This window comes from Pseudophryne corroboree, chromosome 3 (genome assembly GCF_028390025.1).
Source record: "Pseudophryne corroboree isolate aPseCor3 chromosome 3, aPseCor3.hap2, whole genome shotgun sequence".
Taxonomy (NCBI): Eukaryota; Metazoa; Chordata; class Amphibia; order Anura; family Myobatrachidae; genus Pseudophryne; species Pseudophryne corroboree.
Genome location: NC_086446.1, coordinates 540,087,553 through 540,113,680, shown reverse-complemented (window position 1 = coordinate 540,113,680; position 26,128 = coordinate 540,087,553). Strand labels below are relative to the sequence as shown.

The 26,128-nt window shown below is 46.8% G+C and overlaps 1 protein-coding gene across 3 annotated transcripts in view; it reads right to left on the bottom strand.

Moving 5' to 3' along the window:
• Nucleotides 1-443: 443 nt before the first annotated feature.
• The window catches only part of DNAI2 (dynein axonemal intermediate chain 2), a 101,800-nt gene continuing 76,115 nt past the window's right edge, over nt 444-26,128 (bottom strand). For 2 of the 3 annotated variants that reach the window (XM_063961179.1, XM_063961180.1), the window contains exons 13-14: nt 19,529-19,567; nt 15,634-15,687 (exon numbers count right to left, since the gene is read on the bottom strand). In XM_063961179.1, coding sequence (XP_063817249.1) covers nt 15,655-15,687; nt 19,529-19,567 — 72 coding nt within the window. In that variant the 3' untranslated portion in view covers nt 15,634-15,654. Of the gene's footprint in view, nt 596-15,633; nt 15,688-19,528; nt 19,568-26,128 lie in introns of those variants that run through there. The other variant, XM_063961181.1, reaches the window with a different exon arrangement.

Here is a 26,128-nt window from a genome sequence, read left to right as displayed (position 1 = left end):
TCGGTCAGCAGACGGTGAAATTCAGCAGTTCCAGCACTGCTTTTGGTGGAGAGTATGCCTAAGTCCTTACCCCCTTTGTAGTCAGCACTCTGCTCATGTCGACATGTTAAATGTCATTACACATCATAACTATCAACAGTGTGAGGTCAACATTATGAATGATGACATTTTGACTACATCCTGAAAGCAGAAACCTAGAGCCGAGATGCTCAGTACAAGAGATAATTACACTCCCCCACTGAGCTAGGCATTTATACATTTTACTATAAAAATGTTTTCACTACTGGGAGAAGTTTAATATGCTATTTGGGGCAATAATTTGGTGTATAACCCTTTCATCTAGGTGTCTACATTGTTCCTCCGGTGGCAGCAGCTACGACTGCAGTGTCACGTCTAAAGTATGTGGATGCTTCATTATAAAATATTGAAATACAAAAAACAACTATGTTGCAATAAATTATTTATTACCATCTTTAATTTACAAAAAAAGAAACTATAACACATAATATTGTAACAATGGTATAAAGAAAGATGCAGTAATAGAACATATGAGCCTCTTGCTGTCCACTTGTAGCACTAATGAGTGAGATTAATCCTATAATAGAAAGAAAATAATTAAGATTTTTTTATTAAGCTCAAGTAACGAGGAAGAGCAAAAATATAGGATTTTGGTTACCTACTGGTAAATCCTTTTCTCGTAATCCGTAGAGGATGCTGGGGTCCATATTAGTACCATGGGGTATAGACAGGTCCAACAGGAGCCATTGGCACTTTAAGAGTTTAATAGTGTGGGCTGGCTCCTCCCTCTATGCCCCTCCTACCAGACTCAGCCTAGAAACTGCACAAGGAGACGACATACTTCGAGAGAAGGAATTACACAAATAGTGGCGAGATTCATACCAGCTCACACAACATGCAAAAACTGGCCAACATGCCGGAACAACTCAGCAACAGCTGAAACAGTAAATAACGCAGAACTTACCTAGGAACCAGGTAGCACTGAACTATAAAACCAATGCAGGAAATCGAAGTGCTGGGCGGGCGCCCAGCATCCTCTATGGACTACGAGAAAAGGATTTACCGGTAGGTAACCAAAATCCTATTTTCTCTTACGTCCTAGAGGATGCTGGGGTCCATATTAGTACCATGGGGATGTACCAAAGCTCCCAGTACGGGAGGGAGAGCGCGGAGGCTCCGGCAACACTGCCTGACCAAACTTGAGGTCATCAGAGGCCAAAGTATCGAACTTGTAAAACTTGGCAAACATGTTCGACCCAGACCAAGTAGCTGCTCGGCAGAGTTGTACCGCCGAGAAACCCCGGGCAGCCGCCCAGGAAGAGCCCACTTTACGAGTAGAGTGGGCCTTTACGAACTACGGACACGGCAATCCTGCCATGGAATAAGCATGCTGGATAGTGAACCTGATCCAGCGTGAAATCGACTGCTTAGAAGCAGGACACCCAATTTTCTTGGGATCATAGAGGACAAACAGAGAGTCACTTTTCCTATGACGAGCCGTCCTCTTCACGTAAATCTTCAAAGTCCTCACTACATCCAAGGCCTTTGAAGTAATTCGGGTTGGTTGATATGGAAAGCCGATACAACCTTAGGCAGGAACTGTGGACGAGTCCTAAGTTCCGCCCTGTCTTCAAGGAAGATCAGATAGGGGCTTTTACAAGATAAAGCCCCCAATTCCGACACACGTCGGGCAGAAGCCAAGGCCAACAAGGTGACCGCCTTCCACGTGAGAAACTTGAGATCAGCCTCCTGTAGAGGTTCAAACTAAGCAGATTGCAGGAACTGCAACACCACATCAAGATCCCATGGTGCCGTAGGCGCCACAAAGAGAGGCTGGATGTGCAGAACCCCTTTCAAAAATGTCTGAACTTCAGGAAGAACAGCCAATTGTTTTTGGAAGAAGATGGACAAAGCAGAGATCTGGACCTTGATGGAGCCTAATCTCAGTCCCACATCCACCCCTGCTTGCAGGAAAAGGAGAAAACGTTCAAGTTGAAACTCTACCGCAGGAAACTTCTTGGCCTCACACCAAGAAACATATTTCTTCCAAATGCGATGGTAATGTTTAGACGTTACCACTTTCCTAGCCCATATCAGGGTAGGAATGACCTCACTCGGAATACCTTTCCAAGCTAAGATCTGGCGTTCAACCGCCATGCCATCAAACATAGCAGTGGTAAGTCTTGATAGGCGAATGGCCCCTGCAGTAGCAGATCCTCCCGAAGAGGTAAGGGCCTTGGATCTTCCAGCAGAAGATCCAGCAGATCCGCATACCAAGCCCTCCTTGGGCAGTCTGGAGCAATGAGGATTGCCAGAACCTTTGTTCTTCTTACCAGCTGAAGAACCCTTGGAATCAGAGGAAGTGGAGGGAACACATACACTGACTTGAACACCCACGGTGTTACCAGTGCATCCACCGCCACTGCCTGTGGGTCTCTCGACCTGGAACAGTACCTCACCAGCTTCTTGTTGAGGTGGGAGGCCATCATGTCTATGTGAGGAACCCCCCACCAAACGGTGACCTCCTCGAACACCTCGAGATGGAGGCCGTACTCCCATGGATGGAGATTGTGTCTGCTGAGGAAGTCTGCTTCCCAGTTGTCTACTCCCAGAATGAAGATTGCTGACATCGCCACAGCGTGCCTTTCTGCCCAGAGGAGGATTCTTTACACCTCTGACATAGCAGCCCTACTCTTCGTTCTGCCTTGTCTGTTCACGTAGGCTACAGTGGTCACGTTGTCCGACTGCACCTAAACAGCCCGATCCTTCAGAAGGTGTGCTGCTTGCAGAAGGGCGTTGTACACGGCCCTTAGCTCCAGGATGTTTATTGGGAGAAGAGATTCTCGATTCAACCACCTTCCTTGAAAGGTTTCCCCCAGAGCGACTGCTCCCCAACCTCTTAGACTTCCATCTGTGGTTAAAAGGATCCAGTCCTGAATTCCGAATCTTCGGCCTTCCAGAAGGTGCGGAAGTTGCAGCCACCAGAGGAGTGAAATCCTGGCTTTCAGAGACAGGCGTATCCTTTTGTGCGTGGGTAGGTGAGAGCCCATCCAGTGGTCCAATAGGTCCAGCTGAAAAGGTCGAGCATGAAACCTGCCGTATTGCAGAGCCTCGTAGGCGGCAACCATCTTCCCCAGAAGGCGGATGCATTGATGAACCGAAACCCGAGTAGGCTTCAAAACATCCCAGACCATTGATTGAATCACTAATGCCTTCTCCACCGGGAGAAATACTCTCTGCACTTCCGTGTCGAGGATCATTCCCAGGAAAGACAGCCTCCTTGTCGGCTCCAGATGCGTCCTGAGCAGCTGTGTCGAGAGCGCGATGGATCGCAACAACCTCTCCCTGAAAGACGCCTTTATCAGGAGATCGTCTAGATATGGAATTATGTTAACCCCCTGTTTGCGGAGGAGAACCATCATCTCCGCCATCACCTTGGTGAAGATCCTCGGTGCTGTGGAGAGACCAAACAGCAGCGCCTGGAACTGATAGTGATCATCCAACAGTGCAAACCTGAGGTATGCCTGATGTGGCGACCAAATGGGAATGTGGAGGTAAGCATCCTTGATGTCCAGCGACACCAGGAACTCCCCCTCCGTCAGTCCTGAGATGACAGCTCTCAGAGATTCCATTTTGAATTTGAACTCCCTGAGATAAGGGTTCAAAGACTTCAAGTTTAGAATAGTCCGTACCGAACCATCCGTTTCGGTACCACGAAAAGGTTTGAATAATAACCCTTGTTCCACTATTGAGGTGGAACCGGAACAATTACCTCCGACACCACCAATTTCCTGATGGCCCCCAGAAGAACTGTTCTGTCTGCCAGCAGCGCCTGCAAGCCTGACTTGAAGAAACGGTGAGGTGGGGGATCTTGAAACTCCAGTCTGTACCCCCTGGACACTAAATCCAGGACCCAGGGGTCCAGACCAGATGACACCCAGATGTGGCTGAATTGACGGAGTCTCGCCCCCACCTGACCTTCCTCCAGGCCTAGCTGTCCACTGTCATGCGGAGGACTTAGTGGTATCAGAAGTGGGCTTCTGGGCTTGGGAACCTGCGGGAGCAGGTTTCTTTACTTTGGCACGACCACTTCTGAAGAAGGTGTTCGAAGGCTTGTTCTTTCTAGACTTTGCGGGCCGAAAGGACTGTGACGTGGCAGGTGTAAAAGGCTTCTTCGTAGCCGGTGCAGCTGAGGGGAGAAAAGGAGACTTACCCGCGATAGCCGTGGCAATCCACGCATCCAGCGCCTCCCCAAAGAGAGCCTGACCTTTATATGGTAGGCCCTCCACACTCTTCCTGGATTCCACATCCGCAGACCAGTTGCGCAGCCAGAGACCCCTGCGAGCCGAGACGGACATGGAGGAGATCCCATCGGCCATGGAACCCAGGTCCTTCATGGAATCCACCAGGAACCCTGCAGAATCCTGAATATTACGTAAAAATAAATCAACGTCACCTTTATCCAGCGTAGTTGATTCCTCCTGCAGAGTGATTGACCACCTGGCAATAGCCTTTGCAATCCAAGTACAGGCTATAGTAGGCCGCAATATAGCCCCAGAAGCCGTGTAAATGGATTTTAGCGTAGCATCCACCTTGCGATCTGCCGGGTCCTTCAATGCAGTAAATCCCGGAACTGGTAACACCACCTGTTTTGACAGCCTGGAGACAGAGGCGTCGACTATCGGTGGGGACTCCCATCTCTTTCTATCTTCCTCAGGGAAGGGGAAAGCAACCAAGACTCTCTTGGGAATCTGGAATTTATTTTCCGGAGTTTCCCAGGCCTTTTCAAAGATAGCATTTAATTCTTTGGACGCCGGGAAGGTGAGGGGGGGCTTCTTATTATCCGTAAAGAAGGCCTCCTCCACCTGTTCCGGAGCTGTGCCCAAAATGTGTAAAACATCTCTAACAGCCTCAATCATCAACTGCACCCTCTTGGCAAGTGATGCTGACCCCCTCAATACATCCCCATCACCGTCTGCAGTGTCAGAGTCGGTGTCCGTGTCATCCTGCAGAATTGCAAGTGCACGTTTGTGAGAATGTGCCACAGGGGACCCAGAGGAGGCAGAATCAGACCATACAACCATCGAGGACTGAAGGACCTGAGTGGCATGCTCAGTCCTAGCAACTCTATCAGAAATCTGAGAAATAGTCCCCCTCAGAGAGACCAACCATTCTGGCTCACTAAGTGGGATCTGTGCTAAAACAGTGCAATCCTGATTACATGGTATGGAGTCTTTCTGGGAAGACAAATCCTCTGCAGCATATGAAACATGTTGTCACACACACCAAACACCCCACAAACACACAGAGTACTGGCAGACAGAGTAACCCCCCCCCCCCCCCCAAGAATGGCAGAGAGACACAGAGATTGGAGCCAACCCACACACAGCGCTATTTGAGTATAGGGAGACCCTAAACCCGCGCTGGCTGTGCCCCTTAATAGGTCACACAGCTTTTGCACCGTCTCCCCCCCCCCCCCTCTTCTACAACCCCCTGGTACCGTACAGATAGCTGGGGTCGTTCTGGAGGGACCTGGCATCCACTGGCAGTGAGCTGCAGGCTGGAAAATGGCGCTGAACGCTGCGGTGTCCGCTCTGAGGAGAGGCTCCGCCCCCTCAATGGCGCTGTCGTCCTGCTCAATGGTGATTATACTGGCCGGAGGATTTCATGCTGGGCTGGATCCGCAGACCCCGACAGGCTGAGTGTGATCAGTTTAGGGTCCGGAGCTGGCCCAGGGCGCCCCCCCCAACACCACACCGCAGTACCGCTGAGCCTTCCAGGAGCGCGGTAAGACCGCGCTCCTACCCTCTAGCCGCCTTCTTCATACTCACTCGCCACACTTCAGCTCCCTGAGGGGGTGGTGGCTGGCTGCCGGGGCAAGCGTTCCCCTGCGGTGGAGCGCGATCGGACCCCTTTGGGGCTCAACGTCCAGTCAGCGGGGGCAGTGGCTCAAGACCCCGCAGGGCGGACACTGCTCCCCCCACCTCAGTCCCACGCTGCAGGGAGGCTGTCACCAGCAGCCTCCCTGTAAAACAATAACTCTGAAAAAAAGAAAATACACTTCTCCTAAGAGAACTCTGTAGAGCTTCCCTAGCTGTGACCGGCTCCTCCAGGCACATTTTCTAAACTGAGTCTGGTAGGAGGGGCATAGAGGGAGGAGCCAGCCCACACTATTAAACTCTTAAAGTGCCAATGGCTCCTGGTGGACTTGTCTATACCCCATGGTACTAATATGGACCCCAGCATCCTCTAGGACGGAAGAGAAATAATCAATCTCTCTCTCTCTCTCTCTCTCTCTCTCTCTATATATATATATATATATATATATATATATATCTATCCGGTTGCAGTGTAGGCAGCACTCCCAATAAATGTAGTTAGTAGCTCCGGTGCCTTCCTAGGTGTCCAATGTACAAGGACCCAAACATAGAGAAAAGAAAGCGGCACTCAATCCAATGAACAAAGGAGCAGGTAAGTAGTTCAACGTTTCGAGATTTTTTTCTCGTCGTCAGGATAGCAGGTAAATATTTCAACGTTTTGAGATTTTTTTCTCGTCGTCAGGATACATGTATCCTGACGATGAGAAAAAATCTCGAAACGTTGAACTACTTACCTGCTCCTTTGTTCATTGGATCGAGTTCCGCCTTCTATTCTCTCTCTCTCTCTCTCTCTCTCTCTCTCTATATATATATATATATATATATATATATACACACACACAGGGTGGTCCATAAGTGTGTAAACATCCATATAAAAAGGAAATGAGTAAGGAAATACTAATCCTGTGTCTACACGTTTGATATAGGAGTGGGGGAGAACTTGTTAGAGTTTGTCCAGTGGCGGATTTCCCACTAGGCACGTGCCTAGGGGCACCACATGGACAGGACGGCACATGAGGATCTCTCGCTCCTTCCTCTCTCCCTGCGGCCCGCCAGCTGCAGGACTGGTTTTCTTTTTTGTTTTTTTTCCACTAAGAAGAGGGGAGATTCTGGGGAGGCCAGGAGGAGCTGTGAGAAGGGGGCGGAGCTACAGGGGACTCAGGCAGAGAGGGCTGCTGTTAGACTTGGAGCTGCTAAAGAAGATCCCCAGGGGCTGCTTGTGAAGTAAGCTGTATATGTGTGCAGTGTTTGTCTGTATACAGTGTGTATATTGTATGTATACTGTGTGTGCATGTATATATGTATGTATGTATGTATGTATGTATGTGCAGTGTTTGTGTGCAGTGTGTGTATGTATGTGCAGTGTTTGCATGTGTACAACGTGTAAATGTGTAGTATGTGTGTTTGCATGTGCCGTGTTTGTAAATGTACAGTGTTTGTATGTGCTGGGTGTGAGCAGTAGGGGACGTTTGTGGGGGGAGGGGGGTGACTGGGTAATGTGGAGTGGGGAAGCAGTTATGTGGGCAGCAGGGCTGTAACTAGGGGTGGGCAGACGGTGCTTTGCACACAGCGCATTTGTCCTGTGGGCGCACAGTCTGCATCCTCCCGTATTGGCCGGCTTTTTAGGTGAGGAGAGCTGCAGCACCATAGCTGCGGCAGTGTTCAGTCGTCCCCTAGCGCTGAAGATATGTCAGGTAGCGGTGGGCAGGTTCCCATGTGTGGGCGGGCCCCTGCCACGTGTTGTTCCGTTGGTGGCGATCTTCCCGGTCAGCATCCCATGTGTGCGCTAATGTGTGGTGTGTAGAAGTGTCTGAAGTTGGTGGTCCGGTATTGGAGGCTGTCATTGCTGAGGAGAGGAATGTAAGTTATCTGTGTGCGCTTATGGTCGGATGGACACACACACACACACACACACACACACACACACACACACACACACACACACACACACACACACACACACACACACACACACACACACACCCCATCCCTGTAGAATAAAATTTCTAACATACTAAAACAATATGTTATTACACATTTAAATATTATTTGTTTATTGTCCATATAACTTTATATACATCAAATAATTTGGGCTCATCTTTTAACTACCTTGTTAGCATAAAAACCTATGCTCTTCCGTGGCGTAACATGTATAAGTCGCGCTATTGTGGTGTAACATCTATAAGGGGTACTACTGTGGCGTAACGTGTATAAGGGTTGCTATTGTGGTGTAACGTCTATAAGGGGTACTACTGTGGCCTAACGTGTATAAGGGGTGCTATTGTGGTGTAAAACAGTGGTTCTCAACCTCGGTTCTCAAGTACCCCCAATAGTTCATGTTTTCCAGGTCACCTAGCAGTTGAACAGGTGTATTCATTACTCACAGACACATTATAAAAGACCCACAGGTGGTGCAAATTATTTCACTTGCAATCCTGTGAGGAGACCTGGAAAACATGAACTGTTGGGGGTACTTGAGGACCGAGATTGAGAACCACTGGTGTAAAGTATATAAGGGGTGCTACTGTGGTGTAACGTCTATAAGTGGCACTACTGTGGCTTAATGTGTATAAGGGGTACTACTGAGTTGTGTAATGTGACAAATGACCACTACTGTGTAGTGTAATGTGAATTCGTACTATTCTGAGGCCACACCCCTTCCTCATAAAGCCATGCCCCTATATTTTTGCTGCGCACCTATGGGACGCACTGTCCTTATTTTACATAAGGGGGAAGGGGGGGCACCAATTCTCTTTCTGGCACAGGGCACCAAAATATCTAGTTACGGCACTGGTGGTGTCACACGCCATAGGCGGCATTCACCGCGCTTACCCCTGCGTGCCTGCTGGTCTGTGTTGCGGCCTCCGCCTTCGATGGTCCACGGGCTCCATCGCCTGGCAAGCGCGGCTCCCGGCGGTTCCCCGGGGCAGGGGCGCCGCCATGACACCCAGCATCACGTGGGCGGGGAGCAGGTGACGTCATCAGACTGTTCCGCCAATCCAGCGGAGGCGGGAGATTCAAAGGCAGACGCCGGGCAGCGCCTCGGCACCTGAGTATCGTCTTTTCCCCTGAAGTGGATGCCAGTGCTCTTGTTCCCGGCGAGTCTCTCTGCAGTTGTACCCTAGTGTCTCCGGCGCTTCCAGGTGCCAGTTGCTGCACAGTTCCAGCGTATACAGCGGCTGGTGTGTTCCTCTGCAATCCAGTCACCAGTGCTTCTTGGAGTCAGCGTGGGCTGCGGGCTAAACGCCGCTCTCAAGTTCTACAAGTCTTCAGTGTCTTTAAACACCGCTCTCAAGTTCTACAACTCTTCAGTGTCTTTAAACACCGATCTCAAGTTCTACAAGTCTTCAGTGTCTTTAAACACCGCTCTCAAGTTCTACAAGTCATCTGTGTCTTTAAACACCGTTCTCAAATTCTACAAGTCATCAGTGTCTTTAACCACCGCTCCCAAGTTCTACAGTGTCTTTAATCATCGCTCTCAAGTCATACAAATCATCAGTGTCTTTAACCACCGTTCTCAAGTTCTACAGTGTCTGTAATCACCGCTCTCAAGTCATACAAATCATCAGTGTCTTTAACCACCGCTCACAAGTTCTATAAATCATCAGTATCTTTAGTCACCGCTCTCAAGTCATACAAATCATCAGCAACCACCGCTCACAAGTGTTTCAAATCATCAGAGTCTTTAACCACCGTTCACCAGTTCTTCAAATCATCAGTATCTTTAAAAACATCAAGTTCAAGTTCTTCAGTCACCATTATCATGTACCAACACTCACAAGTACTTCTTTTCCTGGAATCTTTAACACTGCTTACAAGTTCTCCTATAGGCCAGGACATTCCCTCCATACGTTCCTTCTCTGCTATGTGACATTGGGTTGCTCCCTTCCTGCAATAAAGTTCTTTAATATTTTCACCAAGCTTTACTGTCAGAGTCCTGTATGAGGAAGACCTATATCAAGCCATCCCTGTTCCGACCCAACTGTGGTTCCTCTCCCCTACCATCGGGAGAACCCCCGAGTTCACAACACCCCCAACCTAGGTCAGTGACAGTATACTCAGGCCTCATGGACCCGGGGGATCGGAGCCCAGAGGCAAGTACCCTCCAGGACTTGATTTCTCGAGTACAAAGTCAGGAAGCAGCACAGGGCCAGGTGATGCATTATCTCCAGGAATTATCTGGCCGGCTGGATCAAATTCAGACTTCTCTGGCTTCAGTATTACCGGCCCCAGCTCCAGTACCCGCTTCAGTGGTTGTCTCTAGTAATATTCCATCCTCCTCTGGAACCAGGTCACGCCTTCAGCTCCCTACTCCTTCTCGCTATAATGGGAATCCAAAGAATTGCCGTGGTTTTCTCATTCAGTGCGAGGTACATTTTGAACTTCTTTCACATAACTTCCCTACTGATCGGTCCAAGGTGGCACACATTATTTCTTTGCTCGAGGGTTCAGCGTTGGATTGGGTGTCTCCGTTATGGGAGCGATCTGATCCATTGGTTTCTAGTTACACCAATTTCATTACATCATTCCGGAGGATCTTTGATGAGCCCGGCAGGACGACCGCTGCCTCTGCAGACTTGCTTCGTGTCCGACAAGGCTCTCGTTCAGTGGGACAGTATGTGATTCATTTTCAGACCATAGCCTCAGAACTGCGCTGGAATAATGATGCCCTTCGGGCTGCCTTTTGGAATGGGCTCTCCGATCGTCTAAAGGACGAGTTGGTCACTAGAGATTTGCCGGATTCTTTAGAACAGTTGATCTCGCTCTGTGTAAAGGTGGATCTTCGCATGCAGGAACGAGGTGGTGAACGTAGTCGGTCAGATTGATCAAGGGTCCGATCTCTTCCGTCTAAGCAAACGGTTATTCCAAGTCCTGATGAACCTATGCAGATTAATTGATCTCGGCTGTCCCCAGAAGAACGTCAGTGTCGTCGTGAGGGTAGACTCTGCCTCTACTGTGGAGCCGCGGATCACTTTCTCAAGTTTTGCAAGTCTCGCCCGGGAAATGGGCAGTCCTAGCTTGTTCCGGAGGAATCGAGCTAGGGGTTTCTTCTAAACCTTCTCCTCCAGTGGACTGTTTACTCTCCGTGTCTCTGTTCTCCGAGTCAATAGCCAAACCCGTTAAGGCTCTGCTGGACTCAGGGGCTGCAGGGAATTTTATTTCCCTTTCCTGTGCCCAGGATCTGGGGTTTTCAGCTACGGTCGGTCGAAAAACCTATTACGTTGACTGCTATCAATGGTACCCAAATTTCTAACGGTCTGATTTCAAGTTGCACAGTACCAATCAAACTGCAAGTCGGAGCTCTGCATCAAGAACACCTGGAGTTCCTAGTGATTCGTGAGATGCCCCACGATCTGGTTCTTGGCCTTCCTTGGCTTAAACTTCACAACCCTCACGTCAACTGGAGTTCGACACAAATAACATCTTGGAGTTCTTTTTGTCATTCAAATTGTCTTACCCCTGTCTATCCGCTTCGTGTATCTTCCAAGTCAGATGAAGGGCTCATTCCGGAGGCCTATCGGGAGTTTTCTGACGTGTTCTCGGAGCAAGCAGCCGATCAGCTACCACCGCATAGACCCTGGGACTGCCCCATTGAGCTCATTCCGGGGAAAATGCCACCTCGGGGTCGCACTTATCCCTTATCACTGCCCGAGACCCAAGCTATGTCGGACTATATCAAGTCTAATCTGCAGAAAGGATTCATCTGTCCCTCTACCTCCCCGGCGGGGGCGGGTTTCTTTTTTGTGAAGAAGGACGGAGGGCTGAGACCAAGTATTGACTATCGTGGTCTAAATGATGTCACCATTAAGAATAAGTATCCTTTGCCGCTCATTACGGAGCTTTTCGATAGAGTTCGCGGAGCCCGAGTTTTCACCAAGCTTGATTTAAGGGGAGCTTATAATTTGATACGAATCCAACAGGGGGACGAATGGAAGACGGCCTTCAATACCAGGGACGGGCATTACGAGTATCTGGTAATGCCGTTTGGCCTCAGCAACGCCCTTGCCGTCTTGCAGGTATTCATTAACGAAGTCTTTCGGGATATGCTATACCTAAGTGTAGTGGTATATTTGGATGACATTCTGATATTTTCTAAAAATCTCACAGAGCACAGAATACAGGCCAAAGAGGTACTTCTTCGATTGCGAAAGAATCATCTTTATGGCAAAATTTCCAAATGTACTTTTGAGGTTCCTTCTATTCCATTTCTTGGTTACATCATTTTGGGCAAGGAGCTTCTTATGGATCCAGAGAAACTCACTGCCATCCGGGACTGGACTCAGCCTCTTTCCTTGAAAGCGGTACAACGATTTCTGGGTTTTGCAAATTACTACCGGAAATTCATAAAGGGATTCTCTACCATCGTGGCACCTATTACTGCCCTAACCAAGAAGGGTTCTGACCCAAGTCTGTAGCAGTGTTCGTTCAGTTAAAGGCAGCCTTTATGTCCGCTCCAGTACTTCAACATCCACATTTTTCAAAACCATTCTTTTTGGAGGTTGATGCTTCCACGGTAGGCATAGGTGCCGTGCTTTCGCAGTACGCTCCAGATGGGAAGTTACATCCATGTGGTTTCCATTCTCGCAAATTCTCTCCTGCGGAACAGAATTACACCATTGGAGACAAAGAGCTTTTGGCAATAAAATCTGCCTTGGAGGAATGGAGATATCTTTTGGAAGGTGCTAAACACCTAATTACAGTTTTCACTGATCATAAGAATTTGCTGTACCTCAAGACGGCCCAGTGCTTGAATCCCCGTCAAGCTAGATGGGCGCTTTTCTTTTCTCGGTTTTCGTTTGTTATTAAGTACCGGGCTGGGACTTTTAACACCAAGGCTGATGCTTTATCCCGTTCCTTAACAGCTTCGGATGAGGAGAATTCCGTTGAGAAGGCTTTGATTCTCAGTCCAGTTTCTATGTCAGCGGCTCCCACCGCTCTGGGTCCTCCTCCTGAGAGAATGTCTGTGCCAGCTAAATTTCGACCAAGGTTGTTGCAGTGGGCTCATATTTCCAAGTTTTCCGGTCATCCTGGAGTTCAAAAGATGTGGGAGTTTCTACGAAGGTCTTACTGGTGGGACACTATGAAGAAGGATATTCAAGATTATGTCAACTCATGTCCTCAGTGTGCTCAGCACAAAATTCTTCGTTTGCCTCCTGCGGGGTTGTTGCATCCACTGTCCATTCCTCATAGGCCTTGGACCCATATCTCTATGGACTTTGTCACCGAATTGCCCCTCTCCAAGGGTCACAATACTATCTGGGTAATTATCGACCGTTTCTCTAAGATGGCACATTTTGTACCTTTGACCGGGTTACCATAAGCTCCCAAGTTGGCTTTGTTATTTATCCGAGAACATTTCCGCCTGCACGGCTTACCTCAGGAAATCATCTCTGACCGGGGGGTACAATTCACTGCAAGATTCTGGAGAGCTCTCTGTACGGCCTTACAAATAAAACTCAAGTTTTCATCCGCTTACCATCCACAAACCAATGGGCAAACTGAACGCGTTAATCAAGATTTAGAGAATTTTCTCCGTGTTTATCTTTCTCCCTCGCAAGATAATTGGGTGGAACTGTTGCCATGGGCCGAGTTTGCCCACAATCATCTGTACCACTCTTCGACTGGTGAGTCCCCATTTTTCATTAATTATGGGTCCCATCCTCAAGTTCCTGAATTACCCATTTGTCCTCCGGAGGATGTTCCTGCTGCAGCCTCTACTCTTCGGCACTTCAGCCAAATTTGGAGTCGAGTTCATGCTAATCTCAAGAGAGTTTCTGGCCGCTATAAGTTCTTTGCGGATAGGAAGCGACGAGCAGCTCCCCAATACAAGGTTGGTGACAGGGTATGGCTTTCCACCCGCAACCTCCGGTTAAGGGTGCCCACTATGAAGTTCGCCCCAAAGTTTATTGGTCCTTACCCCGTGTTACAAGTCCTGAACCCGGTTGTCTGCAAATTGGGAATGCCTTCTCACCTCCGGATACCAAACTCCTTTCATGTCTCTCTCCTTCGCCCCCTTAATTTAAACCGGTTCCATTCAAAGTCCCCAAGGCCAACCTCTGCAGAGTCTGAAGCTGGAACGGACTTTGAAATCAAAGCTATTCTTGACTCTCGTTATCTTCACAAGAATCTACAGTATTTGGTGGAGTGGAAAGGTTTTGGCCCCGAGGAGAGGAGCTGGGTCAAGGCTACTGAAGTTATGGCTCCCCGACTGGTACGGATTTTCCATTCCAGACATCCAACAAAACCTGGAAAGTGTCCGGGGGCCACTCCTGGAGGAGGGGGTACTGTCACACGCCATAGGCGGCGTTCACCGCGCTTACCCCTGCGTGCCTGCTGGTCTGTGTTGCGGCATCCGCCTTCGATGATCCATGACACCCAGCATCACGTGGGCGGGGAGCAGGTGACGTCATCAGACTGTTCCGCCAATCCAGCGGAGGCGGGAGATTCAAAGGCAGACGCCGGGCAGCGCCTCGGCGCCTGAGTATTGTCTTTTCCCCTGAAGTGGATGCCAGTGCTCTTGTTCCCGGCGAGTCTCTCTGCAGTCGTACCCTAGTGTCTCCGGCGCTTCCAGGTACCAGTTGCTGCACAGTTCCAGCGTATACAGCGGCTGGTGTGTTCCTCTGCAATCCAGTCACCAGTGCTTCTTGGAGTCAGCGTGGGCTGCGGGCTAAACGCCGCTCTCAAGTTCTACAAGTCTTCAGTGTCTTTAAACACTGCTCTCAAGTTCTACAAGTCTTCAGTGTCTTTAAACACCGCTCTCAAGTTCTACAAGTCTTCAGTGTCTTTAAACACCGCTCTCAAGTTCTACTAGTCATCTGTGTCTTTAAACACCGCTCTCAAGTTCTACAAGTCATCTGTGTCTTTAAACACCGTTCTCAAATTCTACAAGTCATCAGTGTCTTTAATCACCGCTCCCAAGTTCTACAGTGTCTTTAATCATCGCTCTCAAGTCATACAAATCATCAGTGTCTTTAACCACCGTTCTCAAGTTCTACAGTGTCTTTAACCACCGCTCACAAGTTCTATAAATCATCAGTATCTTTAGTCACCGCTCTCAAGTCATACAAATCATCAGCAACCACCGCTCACAAGTGTTTCAAATCATCAGAGTCTTTAACCACCGGTCACCAGTTCTTCAAATCATCAGTATCTTTAAAAACATCACTCACAAGTTCTTCAGTCACCATTATCTTGTACCAACACTCACAAGTACTTCTTTTCCTGGAATCTTTAACACTGCTTACAAGTTCTCTTATAGGCCAGGACATTCCCTCCATACGTTCCTTCTCTGCTATGTGACATTGTGTTGCTCCCTTCCTGCAATAAAGTTCTTTAATATTTTCACCAAGCTTTACTGTCAGAGTCCTGTATGAGGAAGACCTATATCAAGCCATCCCTGTTCCGACCCAACTGTGGTTCCTCTCCCCTACCATCGGGAGAACCCCCGAGTTCACAACACCCCCAACCTAGGTCAGTGACAGGTGGGCAGTGAGGTATGATGGGTAGCGAGCTGGGGTGGGTGGACCAGTAAGGTGCGAGGAGGAAAGTGTGAGTTATGGGGAGCAGTTAGGTGCAAGAAGAGCACTGTGAGCTGTGGAGATATGGAGGGAGGCAATAGTAAGATATACTGTGTGTGTGTGTGTGTGTGTGTGTGTGTGTGTGTGTGTGTGTGTGTGTGTGTGTATATATATATATATATATATCTATTTGTGCAAGTTGACCCACTTAAAAAGATGAGAGAGGTCTGTAATTTCCATCATGGGTACACTTCAACTGTGAGAGACAGAATCTGAAAAAAAAACAGGAAATCACATTGTATGATTTTTAAACAATTTATTTGTATATTCTTGCGGAAAATAAATATTTGGACAATCAAAAAGTTTAATACTTAATACAAAAAGTTCAATACTTTATAATATAACCTCGGTTAGCAATTACAGAGTTCAAACGTTTCCTGTAGTTCTTGACCTGGTTTGCACACACTGTAGCAGGTATTTTGGCCTACTCTTCCATGCATATCTTCTCTAGATCTGTCATGTTTTGGGGCTGTCGCTGGGCAACACGGACTTTCAACTCCCTCCACAGATTTTCAATTGGGTTGAGGACTGGAGACTGGCTAGGCCACTCCAGGAACTTGAAATTCTTCTTAAGGAGCCACTCCTTAGTTGCCCGGGCGGTGTGTTTGGGGTCATTGTCATGCTGGAAGGCCCAGCCACGTTCCATCTTCAATGCTCTGAGGGAAGGAGGTTTTTGCCCAAAATCTCACTATACATGGCCCCATTAATCCTCTCCTTAATACGGATCAGTAGTTTTATCCCCTTTGCAGAAAAGCAGCCCCAAAGCATGATGTTTCGACCCCCATGCTTCACAGTGGGTATGGTGTTCTTGGGATGCCATTCATCATTCTTCTCCCTCCAAACACGGCGAGTGGAGTTTATACCAAAAAGTTCAATTTTGCTCTCATCTGACCACATTACATTCTCCCAATCATCCTCTGGATCATCCAGATGGTCACTGGCAAACTTTAGACGGGCCTGGACATGTGCTGGCTTAAGCAGGGGGACCTTTCGGACGCTGCAGGATTTCAATCCATGACGACGTAGTGTGTTACTAATGGTAACCTTTGTGACTGTGGTCCCAGCTCTCTTGAGGTCATTGACCAGGTCCCCCGTGTGGTTCTGGGCTGATTCCTCACCGTTCTCAAGATCATTGATACCCCACGAGATGAGATCTTGCATGGAGCCCCAGGTCGAGTGAGATTGTCAGTGATTTTGTATTTCTTCCATTTTTTAATAATTGCGCCAACAGTTGATCTCTTCTCACCAAGCTGTTTGCCTATTGTCGAGTAGCTCATCCCAGCCTTGTGCAGCTCTACCATTTTGTCCCTGGTGTCCTTAGACAGCTCTCTGGTCTTGGCCATGGTGGAGAGGTAGCAATCTGACTGTTAGAGGGTGTGGACAGGTGTCTTTTATACAGATAACCAGTTCAAACAGGTGCCATTAATACAGGTAACGAGTGGAGACTAGAAGAGCTTCTTAAAGAAGAAGTAACAGGTCCGTGAGAGCCAGAAATCTTGCTGCTTGGTAGGGGTCCAAATATTTATTTTCCACAAGAATATACAAGGAAATTGTTTAAAAATCATACAATGTGATTTCCTGGGGTTTTTTTTTTTCAGATTCTGTCTCTCACAGTTGAAGTGTACCTATGATGGAAATTACAGACCTCTCTCATCTTTTTAAGTGGGTCAACTTGCACAATCGGTGGCTGTCCAAATACTTTTTTGCCCCACTGTAGATATATTAGGGAGGCAGACAAAAATGTTGTGCCTAGGGGCGACCTGACCCCTAAATCCGCCTCTGGGTATGTCACCAGTATGGTTCATATGTTTGCACACTTATGGTATGCCCTGTATATATATAATTTACAGTAAACAATCATAGCTCTAATACAGTCTGGTACTGTTAGTGAAACACTCAAAGTGACCTTTCATAGCCATGGCCTTGATAACCTTTCACACACTAATTTTTGTTCACCCAGAAATGCTTCTAGTAGTTTAGTGCCTGATCTCTCCTACTGGCTGTGCACTGCCAAACACTAGTGCCACCTTTTCTATATACAGCGCACATGATCTTTCAAGGACAAGTGATCAGTATAAATAACAGTACTGTACTTGTGGGGTTTTTCATTCATTTTTTTTTATACCAAGCCTTCTACAAGTACACTGTTTAATTAATATAGAACGGCTTTGAAATATTTTAATTGTTATTGATTTAAACTTATAAAAATGTGCCAGTGTAAGACTAATGGGATTAATCTACCCAATACTGTGACCTTTAATCAAGCCGCAGTCCTTGTTTTGTAAGGGACTGGTGACATAACCAAGACAACTATGCCAACACTACGCTACAGAAAAACGTTATGCTGGACCTTTATTTAGTGATCTTTGTTACACGTCTATCACATATAGCCACCCCATTTCCTTGATAACCCACTCCTCATGATTACGAAACAAAATGGTATATCCTGTGCTACAAATTTAACACTGACCCAAATAACTTAAATTGACACTTTTAAGAAATCCTGATTTTCTGCGGTGGAGGGCCAAATTCTTCATTCTTACTTAAGAATACCACTTCGTTACTCTGAGGCATTTAGCAAATTAGCTTTCCTTGCCCCTTTTTGGTATAGTCTTCAGGCCCTACCACTGTGTTACTGCTGCTCTGAAATCAATAGCAGTTGTGGAGAGGGGTACCCATCTGGACGCGCTTCTTCTGAAACCACCTCAGCAACGTATATGCTTTATCCACTCATTATGGGTTTTGGTGTGCCTCTTTGGACGACTAAGTTCTTAAAAGGGGTAATGCCCAATGGTTACAGTGTTTCCACTCTCAGGACACAGACAGAACAAGATAGCATTTTAAGGAGACTATGCCTACTTTTCCCTCTGCTATGTGTTCTGAAATGTTTACTGAAAGTTTCCACCTGGCCTACACATCCCACAGGACGTTTGGGCCTTCAAGGGTATCAAAAGTTTGATATAAGCTTTCGTTGACTGACTGTAAAAGCATTCTTCAACTGTGACCAATTGAAAAAAAAAATGTCTTTATATTTCACAAGGATTGGTTGGAGGCATCTCATCAGGAGGAAGCCCATACAAATTTCCGGGTCTCTGCTCCACGACTCTGATCGTCAGCAGGGTCTTGGACCCGGGATTTAGTCCCAGGTTGTTTCCTTTCACACATGCAGAAATCCCGGGGTTCATGCGCGTTCACGAGCAAAAACCTGGGACACAACTGTGTGAAAGGGGTATGACTCTCATTGATCACGCTCCACAAAGGAGCTACTATGGCAACGTTTTTGTAATGCTGCGGTATAAGACTTGTTTATATGTCTCCAGTACCAACTATTTCTGTTTAAATTTCCATGCCGTTTGGGTTGTGTTCCTGCAAGCCTCGGGGGAGGGGGGTTTCCAGTCCTGTTTACATTCTCTCTTGCACAACTTTGCCATCTGATGCTTTGTACCCTTGCCCCATGCTATCACATTATTTGTAGATGGGTATTGCCTCTCTTTATATGTAACATGCCTTGCTTGCTTATGTTTGTTTCATGGTTGTATTTGTATCTCATTTGCCAATGTGTCTATAGCGTTGCATTGTATACTGTTTTTTATTTTATTTTGTTTGCTGACTATTATGTGTATTATGATATTTTGTTTCAATTACATTTTTAATTTTTTTTATTGATTTCATGATGTCTTATGATCAATACATGGTACATGGGAGGCCATTCAAAAAGCACACCCACTGCGCACCGCAGTTTTAGAGCTGTGCCCGGTACTAGGAGCACAAAATGTGCATGCTTCATTTCACCTACACACCACCAAATGTCCAGCTGCTGCAAAGCCACCTTGGTGCAGCAAATAATGCAGCTCGGCTGTGCACTGTAGTAGGCTATCATAAACGAGCGCTTGGGTGTGATGAGGGACATCATCGTCATCATCATTCCAGGGATGGTGTCTACACTAATCCATATAACAAAAAATAGGCCAAATAACCTGGCCGTGTTACTGACATTTTTCTAAATCTCTGTCAGTAAGCAGGTTGTAGTCTAATCTGATGATTTAAACTCACGTCTGACTTCACTTCTTTCTCCTCAGACACTTCTTTTTCCTGTAGGATATACAAACATTATGTAAATATTGAATCCATCTACAATTACTGTGCCTAGTTACCAATGTAAGCGTAGCAACCTGTATCTTAGATAATCAAGTGAAAACAAATATCTTCCACATGCAGTAAATCAACTACAGAACCACTATAGAAGAGCAAACAAAGTGGCAACATTTAGATGGGTGTCATATCTGGGTCGTCCAGGTTTCCTGACCAATATGTGTCATAGTTACTGTATGTAAGCTAGTTACCTACCTCTGTTATCAGTTCTATTCTGTAAACGGTGGGCAAAAGTGGCTGGTTGTAGTGGTTTTCAACTGGATTACCCAGTTGTATTATATGTACTAAAATAACTCCTTCCACAATCACACCTTTTTGTTCAATATATTCAGCTCTGGTAAGTGACAGACATGTTTACCTATATCTTGTATGTGTGACTTATGTTATTACTATATGTAAACCAAACTTCATTTTAGGGTTAGTGCTCAATATAAGCAGGCTTGGGAGTTACTCACTATTTTAAAGGTGGTCAATTACACCAGTGGATCTTGTAGAAGTTGCTTTGTAAACAAAATCGCTATATTGGCTGGAATTTACATATCCATTCACTACATGTTTTAATGGGAATAACCCTCTACGTTACCAGGTTTCAGAATGGCCACAAAAAGTAAATAAAACAGGAGACATTTAAACTCTCTGCAATTACTAATTTCTCCATTGCTAAATACAGAATGGGGATAAGCCAGGACGTGAGAGGGGCATTACTGTGCAAAGCATTAAAAATGCTTTTGCTGTTTTCCATTCACTTCATTGGTATTTCCAGTGAGTAGAGACCTCAGTGAATTCAAAGGGAAAAGCTCCAATAATAAATAAATGTGAAACATGTCCCTGACCGCGTAATTTGGTATTTGAGCATCTAGTCCTTGCACATGAAGGTGAATGGCTGGACACCAGGGAAGGGCTTTGTGTAGCAGCATTTATATAATGACATGGATGTTACAGTGGCAAAAGATGCAGACACGATGTGGCTGCGTCTGACCTAGAATGAGCCCCTAGAAGTGCAGCCATGTGATTAAAGCTATGACAGATGGTAAGTTCAGCCATGTTATAGCAGCTAAGGTTATATGGTCTCACTGCCCTGAGTATGCCTCCATATCCACCACAGAAGACTTGTGTTTAAGGGGAAAGGGAAGAGAGAGAAATGAGCATTGGTACAAGTCCCCTATATTAGCATGAATACAGCCAATCATGAAGGTGCTCCCATGCGAGTATAGTGGAGTAGACAAGTACAAAAAAAGAAATAAAAAAGGTACTCTCTTGCTTGGGGCACTAATCCACAGCAATTTGAGGTATAACACGAGTTAAAACTTCACTTTTAATAATACAAGTAAAAAATATGAAGCGTCACATAATAAACAACATAGATAAACGTATATAAACATAATAACGTGCTCTCTTATTCGCTGTATTAAATGGCTAATGTAGTGAACCAAATTTGTGCTATCAAAGAGCACAGATTAAATCATCAGAGTAATTAGTACTGGAAAATAAAAATAAAAACATCATATAGCATACAGTATGTCCATGACTTCATATAATCAGACGATATTAGGAACAAAATAATAGATCATGGCTAATACTATTTGCATTTGTATTCAGGCTCTCTTCTGAGCACTATCCCTGTTACTAGTGTGCATATGTTCCCTTATCTCCGTTTTTCCTTCTAGAGACTCTGATTCTGTCTGTCTGCCCACTTAGCAAGTACAGGCTCACTGAGTGCTGTTTAGAACCCTACTTCACCATTGTGCGACCTATTATCGCTTACTTTTTTAATCCTATGTATTTTTTTCAATATTATCTAATACAGAGGTAGCCAAAGCGTCAATCAAGACTGACTAGTCGACTGCAGACACGTGACCAGTCAATCACGGTGGAAACAATCTGCTGCAGCCAATAACAACCAGGTTGAATGTGAGCCAAACTGAAACAGCTACAGCTAGCTGAACAGCGGCTGTCTCTGTAGGCTATCGCTGTGACAGCAACAGCCAATAAGAATCAGACTGATTCCTATTGGCTGAAGCTGTCACATGTGAAAGCCTCCATTCAGATAATACAGCAGCCAGAGCTGGGTTGAGGGGGTGTACTGGGGCAGGGCTGGCTTGGGGCTCCAGTGCAACAACTGATGTTGGGACCATCTACCAACCAAGACTGGGGGTATGGGAGTAACTGCAGGCTCCCACCGTCCTGCCCACTGCACTGATGGTGCTGCTGGACGTGGGAGCTCCTCTCTGACAGAGTTGGGGCAATTTAATATAGGTTGGTGTTTTTTCTCCCTGTTGAGGACAATGTGTGTGGGTGTTTTTTTGCCTGTGCGGGGGAATCTGTTTTATTTGCCTGTGCGGGGGAATCTGTTAGAATTCATGGGGGGCAATGATTTTGAGTTTTTTGCTGTGTGAAGCAATGTGTTTATAACTGTGGGGGCCAATGTGTCATTTCGGGCAAGACAGTTCCTACACACTGTGCAGTGAAGCCCTGTCCCCTTTTTGTTACACCACGCCCCCTTTTTCAGATCACAAAAGCTCTTTTTCTTTTAGAGTACATCACCAACTCCAAACATCTGTCCACCCTTGAAGTGTGGCAGCTATGAGAGACTGAAAGTGCAGCCATGTTATTGCAGCTATGAAAGACTGGAAGTGCAGCCACGTTATTGCAGCTATGAAAGCCTGGAAGTGCAGCCACATTATTGCAACTATGAGAGACTGCAAGTGCAGCCACGTTCTTGCAGCTATGAGAAAATGGAGTGCGGCCACGTTATTTCAGCTATAAGAGACTAGAAGTGCAGCCACGTTCTTGCAGCTATGAGAGATTGGAAGTGCAGCCACGTTATTGCAGCTATCAGAGATTGGAAGTGCAGCCACGTTATTGCAGCTATGAGAGACTGAAAGTGCAGCCACGTTGTTGCAGCTATGAGAGAATGGAAGTGCAGCCATGTTATTGCAGCTATGAGAGACTGAAAGTGCAGCCACATTATTGCAGCTATGAGAGACTGAAAGTGCAGCCACATTATTGCAGCTATGAGAGACTGGAAGTGCAGTCACATTATTTCAGCTATGAGTGTAGTGAAGGGGGGCGTGGCCTGACTGGAGAGGCAGCTGGATGCAGGAATTCAGGGCTCCTGCTCCTAAACGATTAAACAGCAGCTGCCACTGGAGAAATTACCCCCCCTTTGCCCATACCACACCCCCTGTGGCCCTGGGTACCTGTGCACCTGTCCGCGGAGCCGGGAGACCGTTTATTCGGTCTTTGCGGGTTGCGGCCTGTGCCGGGAGCCGGATCCGCGGGCTAAATTTATAGATCCGGCCCGTCGAGAAGTTCCGTGGGGCGCGCTGACTCCGGAGCCGCCTGCGATTGTTGGAGCCCCCTCACCGCTCCTCACCCACTTCAGGGCTTGCTGTGTGTCCTTTGGGACCCCCTTTACACCGTCGCTGGTGCCCCGTGGAGCGAGGATCGGGACTCGGCGGTCACAGCCGGGGAAAGCCGCGGGACCACACTTCCGGCGCTGCGCCAGCACAGCTCTGCCTGTCGCGGACGCCCTCCGGAGCGGCTGCACCTTCCCTGTACCACTCTCCCCCTGCATACATCATACACTGGAGCTGGGGGACGAAAGAGAAGGATCTGGAGGTGAGGTGGAAAGCAGGCACTATAATTATACTGAGAGAAGGTGGGTGCTCCATTGACACTCCTGGTATCTTGCATAAGGCCATCTACAGGGGCTCCACAGACATACTGAACCCTTCCTCTCCTTAACCCTTGTTGGTCACTTCCTTACCCTACATTGGTTATTTATTGGACCGTAATATAGTGGGACTGGGCATCCCTAATACCCTTACTGCTGGCTGATCCTCAAAACCAGTGACTTTCTCTCCAGTCCATTGCCACAAAGTGAATTATATCTCCTACCCCCCCTCCCCGTCACCACATGTGTGGGAGGTGAGTGTGGTTATCCCAATACCTATTAATTTGTCCTCAATTGGCGTGCCCTCACGGTGATGCCGCTGGTCGGATTGCCGTGGTCATTGAAATACTGCACTACCATTACTGTTTGCCACGCTCTCTAAATCTCGCTGACCACCCTCCCATATATACTGGCGGTGTTAGTACTATACCTGATGAACACAGCTGTCTCCTTCTGACGACTTGGTGGGCCACGCCTGCTCTCAGTTTCCCCTAACTGGCAATGTTTATCTGCGTTATGTGAATTCTCACCTCCCACAGCTGTGATGTAAAGTTCCTCCTGCATTTATAACTAACGGCATACCGTCTCATCTGTTCGACCCTCATGAGCTCATAATTATTATTATGGACAAATTCTTAAATTCTTCTGCACCGAAACCTCAAAGGTATAGAAGTGGTAGTAAACGTGGTGAACCAGGCCCTGACTCCCCGTTACCGTCATCTAACTCTGACTATCTGGACATCGCAGTTGACTCCTCACCTACCATGCCTCCGAAGGCTCCTCCCGCACCTCCTTCCTATTCAGAAATAGTGAAAGCGATTAAGGAAACCGTAGAACCCCTGTTGCAAGCCCAGGCAGATAAATTCATGACGGCAGTATCGGACCTGAAATCGGAACTTGGGTCCATGTCACGTAGAATCTCGGTGAATGAGAATAGGATTGGAGTTAACTTCAAAGAAATTGAAGATCTGAAAGAACAGGTTGCATCCTTAACATCTTCACGCCAACATATGATAATGAAGATAGACGATCTTGAAAATCGTTCGAGGCATAACAACCTGAGAATTGTGGGCCTCAAAGAATCGCTGAAAGGCCCCGACCTTCTAAAATTTCTCCTCTCTGATTTACCGGACCTCCTGGGTATTCCGGAAGAGCTCTCCTCGTTGGAAATTGAGCGGGCACATAGACTGGGTCCGCCACGTGACTCTAATCAATCTAGGCCCCGCCCGGTTATCTTCAAATGCTTAAACTTTAGACATAAAGAAATGATATGGTCTGCGGCTCGGAGCAAAGGTCCGCTTCAATGGGATGGCCAACGGTTGTTTCTCTTCCAAGATTATTCCGCGGAAGTTTCTAGGGCCAGAAGAGAAATGTCTCCAGTATGCTCTCAGTTGGTGAAGGGTGGTGCCCGATTTGCTCTCCTTTACCCTGCGTGGCTGCGCATCTTCACTCCACAGGGTCCAAAGGATTTCACTTCAGTGGACTCTGCTAAAGACTTTTAAATGGGACTCGGGGGACCCATGCGGTCACCCTCGGCTTCGCAGCTGTCCTCTCCGTCCAGGGCTTGTGATGAGTAACACTTGATACCGGGATTTAACCCTTCCTCTCCTACCGGGTGATATTGCTAATATTTCTTCTTTATTGCGGGGTGGGTTTGGTTTACTGTCTAATACGATGGGTTTGATGGTGCTTCATTCTTTTTATGTAAGGGTCATTATGTTATTTGCTTAAGCTCATTATCTCGGTATTGCCTGTTGGTTATTTCATTTTTCTTTGTTTTACATTGCAGCTGGACCAGGCTGTCCGTTTCTACTGATGTATACTGTTGTAGATGTTTTCATGTACTGTTTTTGTCTTTGTTCTTGTTTCTATTTTCCTTTCTCTTTTCTGACTTTCTCTGCTTTCTTCTCTTCTCCGTCCTCCCTGCAGTTGCCTAACCAGATGGGGTGGGAAGTCTTTATGTCTTTGATACACCGGATTACTTATTTCCTAATGTCTCCCATTTCGAGACCCGTTACTGTCTCTCTGTATTCCCCTACTGATGGTATAGATGTCACACCTTAATATAATTTCGTGGAATGTTAGGGGTATCAATTCTCCTATCAAACGGAGACGTATCCTCACTTATTTAAATAAGATAAAAGCGGATATCTCTATGCTCCAGGAAACACACCTGACCCCTGCTGAACATGGTAAGCTTACCATGCTTAGACAAGAGGTTGTAGCTTTTTCTTCATTTTCTTCTAAGGCGAGGGGGGTTGCGATCCTCATCCGTAAGGGGGTTGAGATGGACATCATCAGATTATTGATCCCCTGGGTAGATATATTATTTTAGACGTCACCTTGGAGGGAACCAGACTAACCCTATGTAATGTCTATGCCCCAGCTGTTTATGATAAATCGTTTTATTTGGAGATAACGAGTCTTCTCCGACCTTATTCTCATGCCTCTCTTATTGTTGGAGGGGATATGAATTTGGTGTCCTCTTTGGTTTTGGATAGGAAGGGTACTTCCTCTCAGAGGACCCGACTTCCCAAGATCAATCTGAATTATATATCTACGCAACTGGGCCTGGTGGATGTATGGCGACTACACAACCCTGTGGAATTGGAATATACTTATTATTCTTCAACTCATAATTCTTTTTCCCGTATTGATTCTTTTTTTGTATCCACTGATCTGTCCCCCAGGATCATTGAGGCAGCTATTAACCCTATAACTATCTCGGACCATGCCCCTATATCGATTGTATTACATGGTAAATTCACTTTGGGTACTAGTTCCCATTGGAGATTCCCTGCCAAAATGGCAGCTTCTCCAGACTT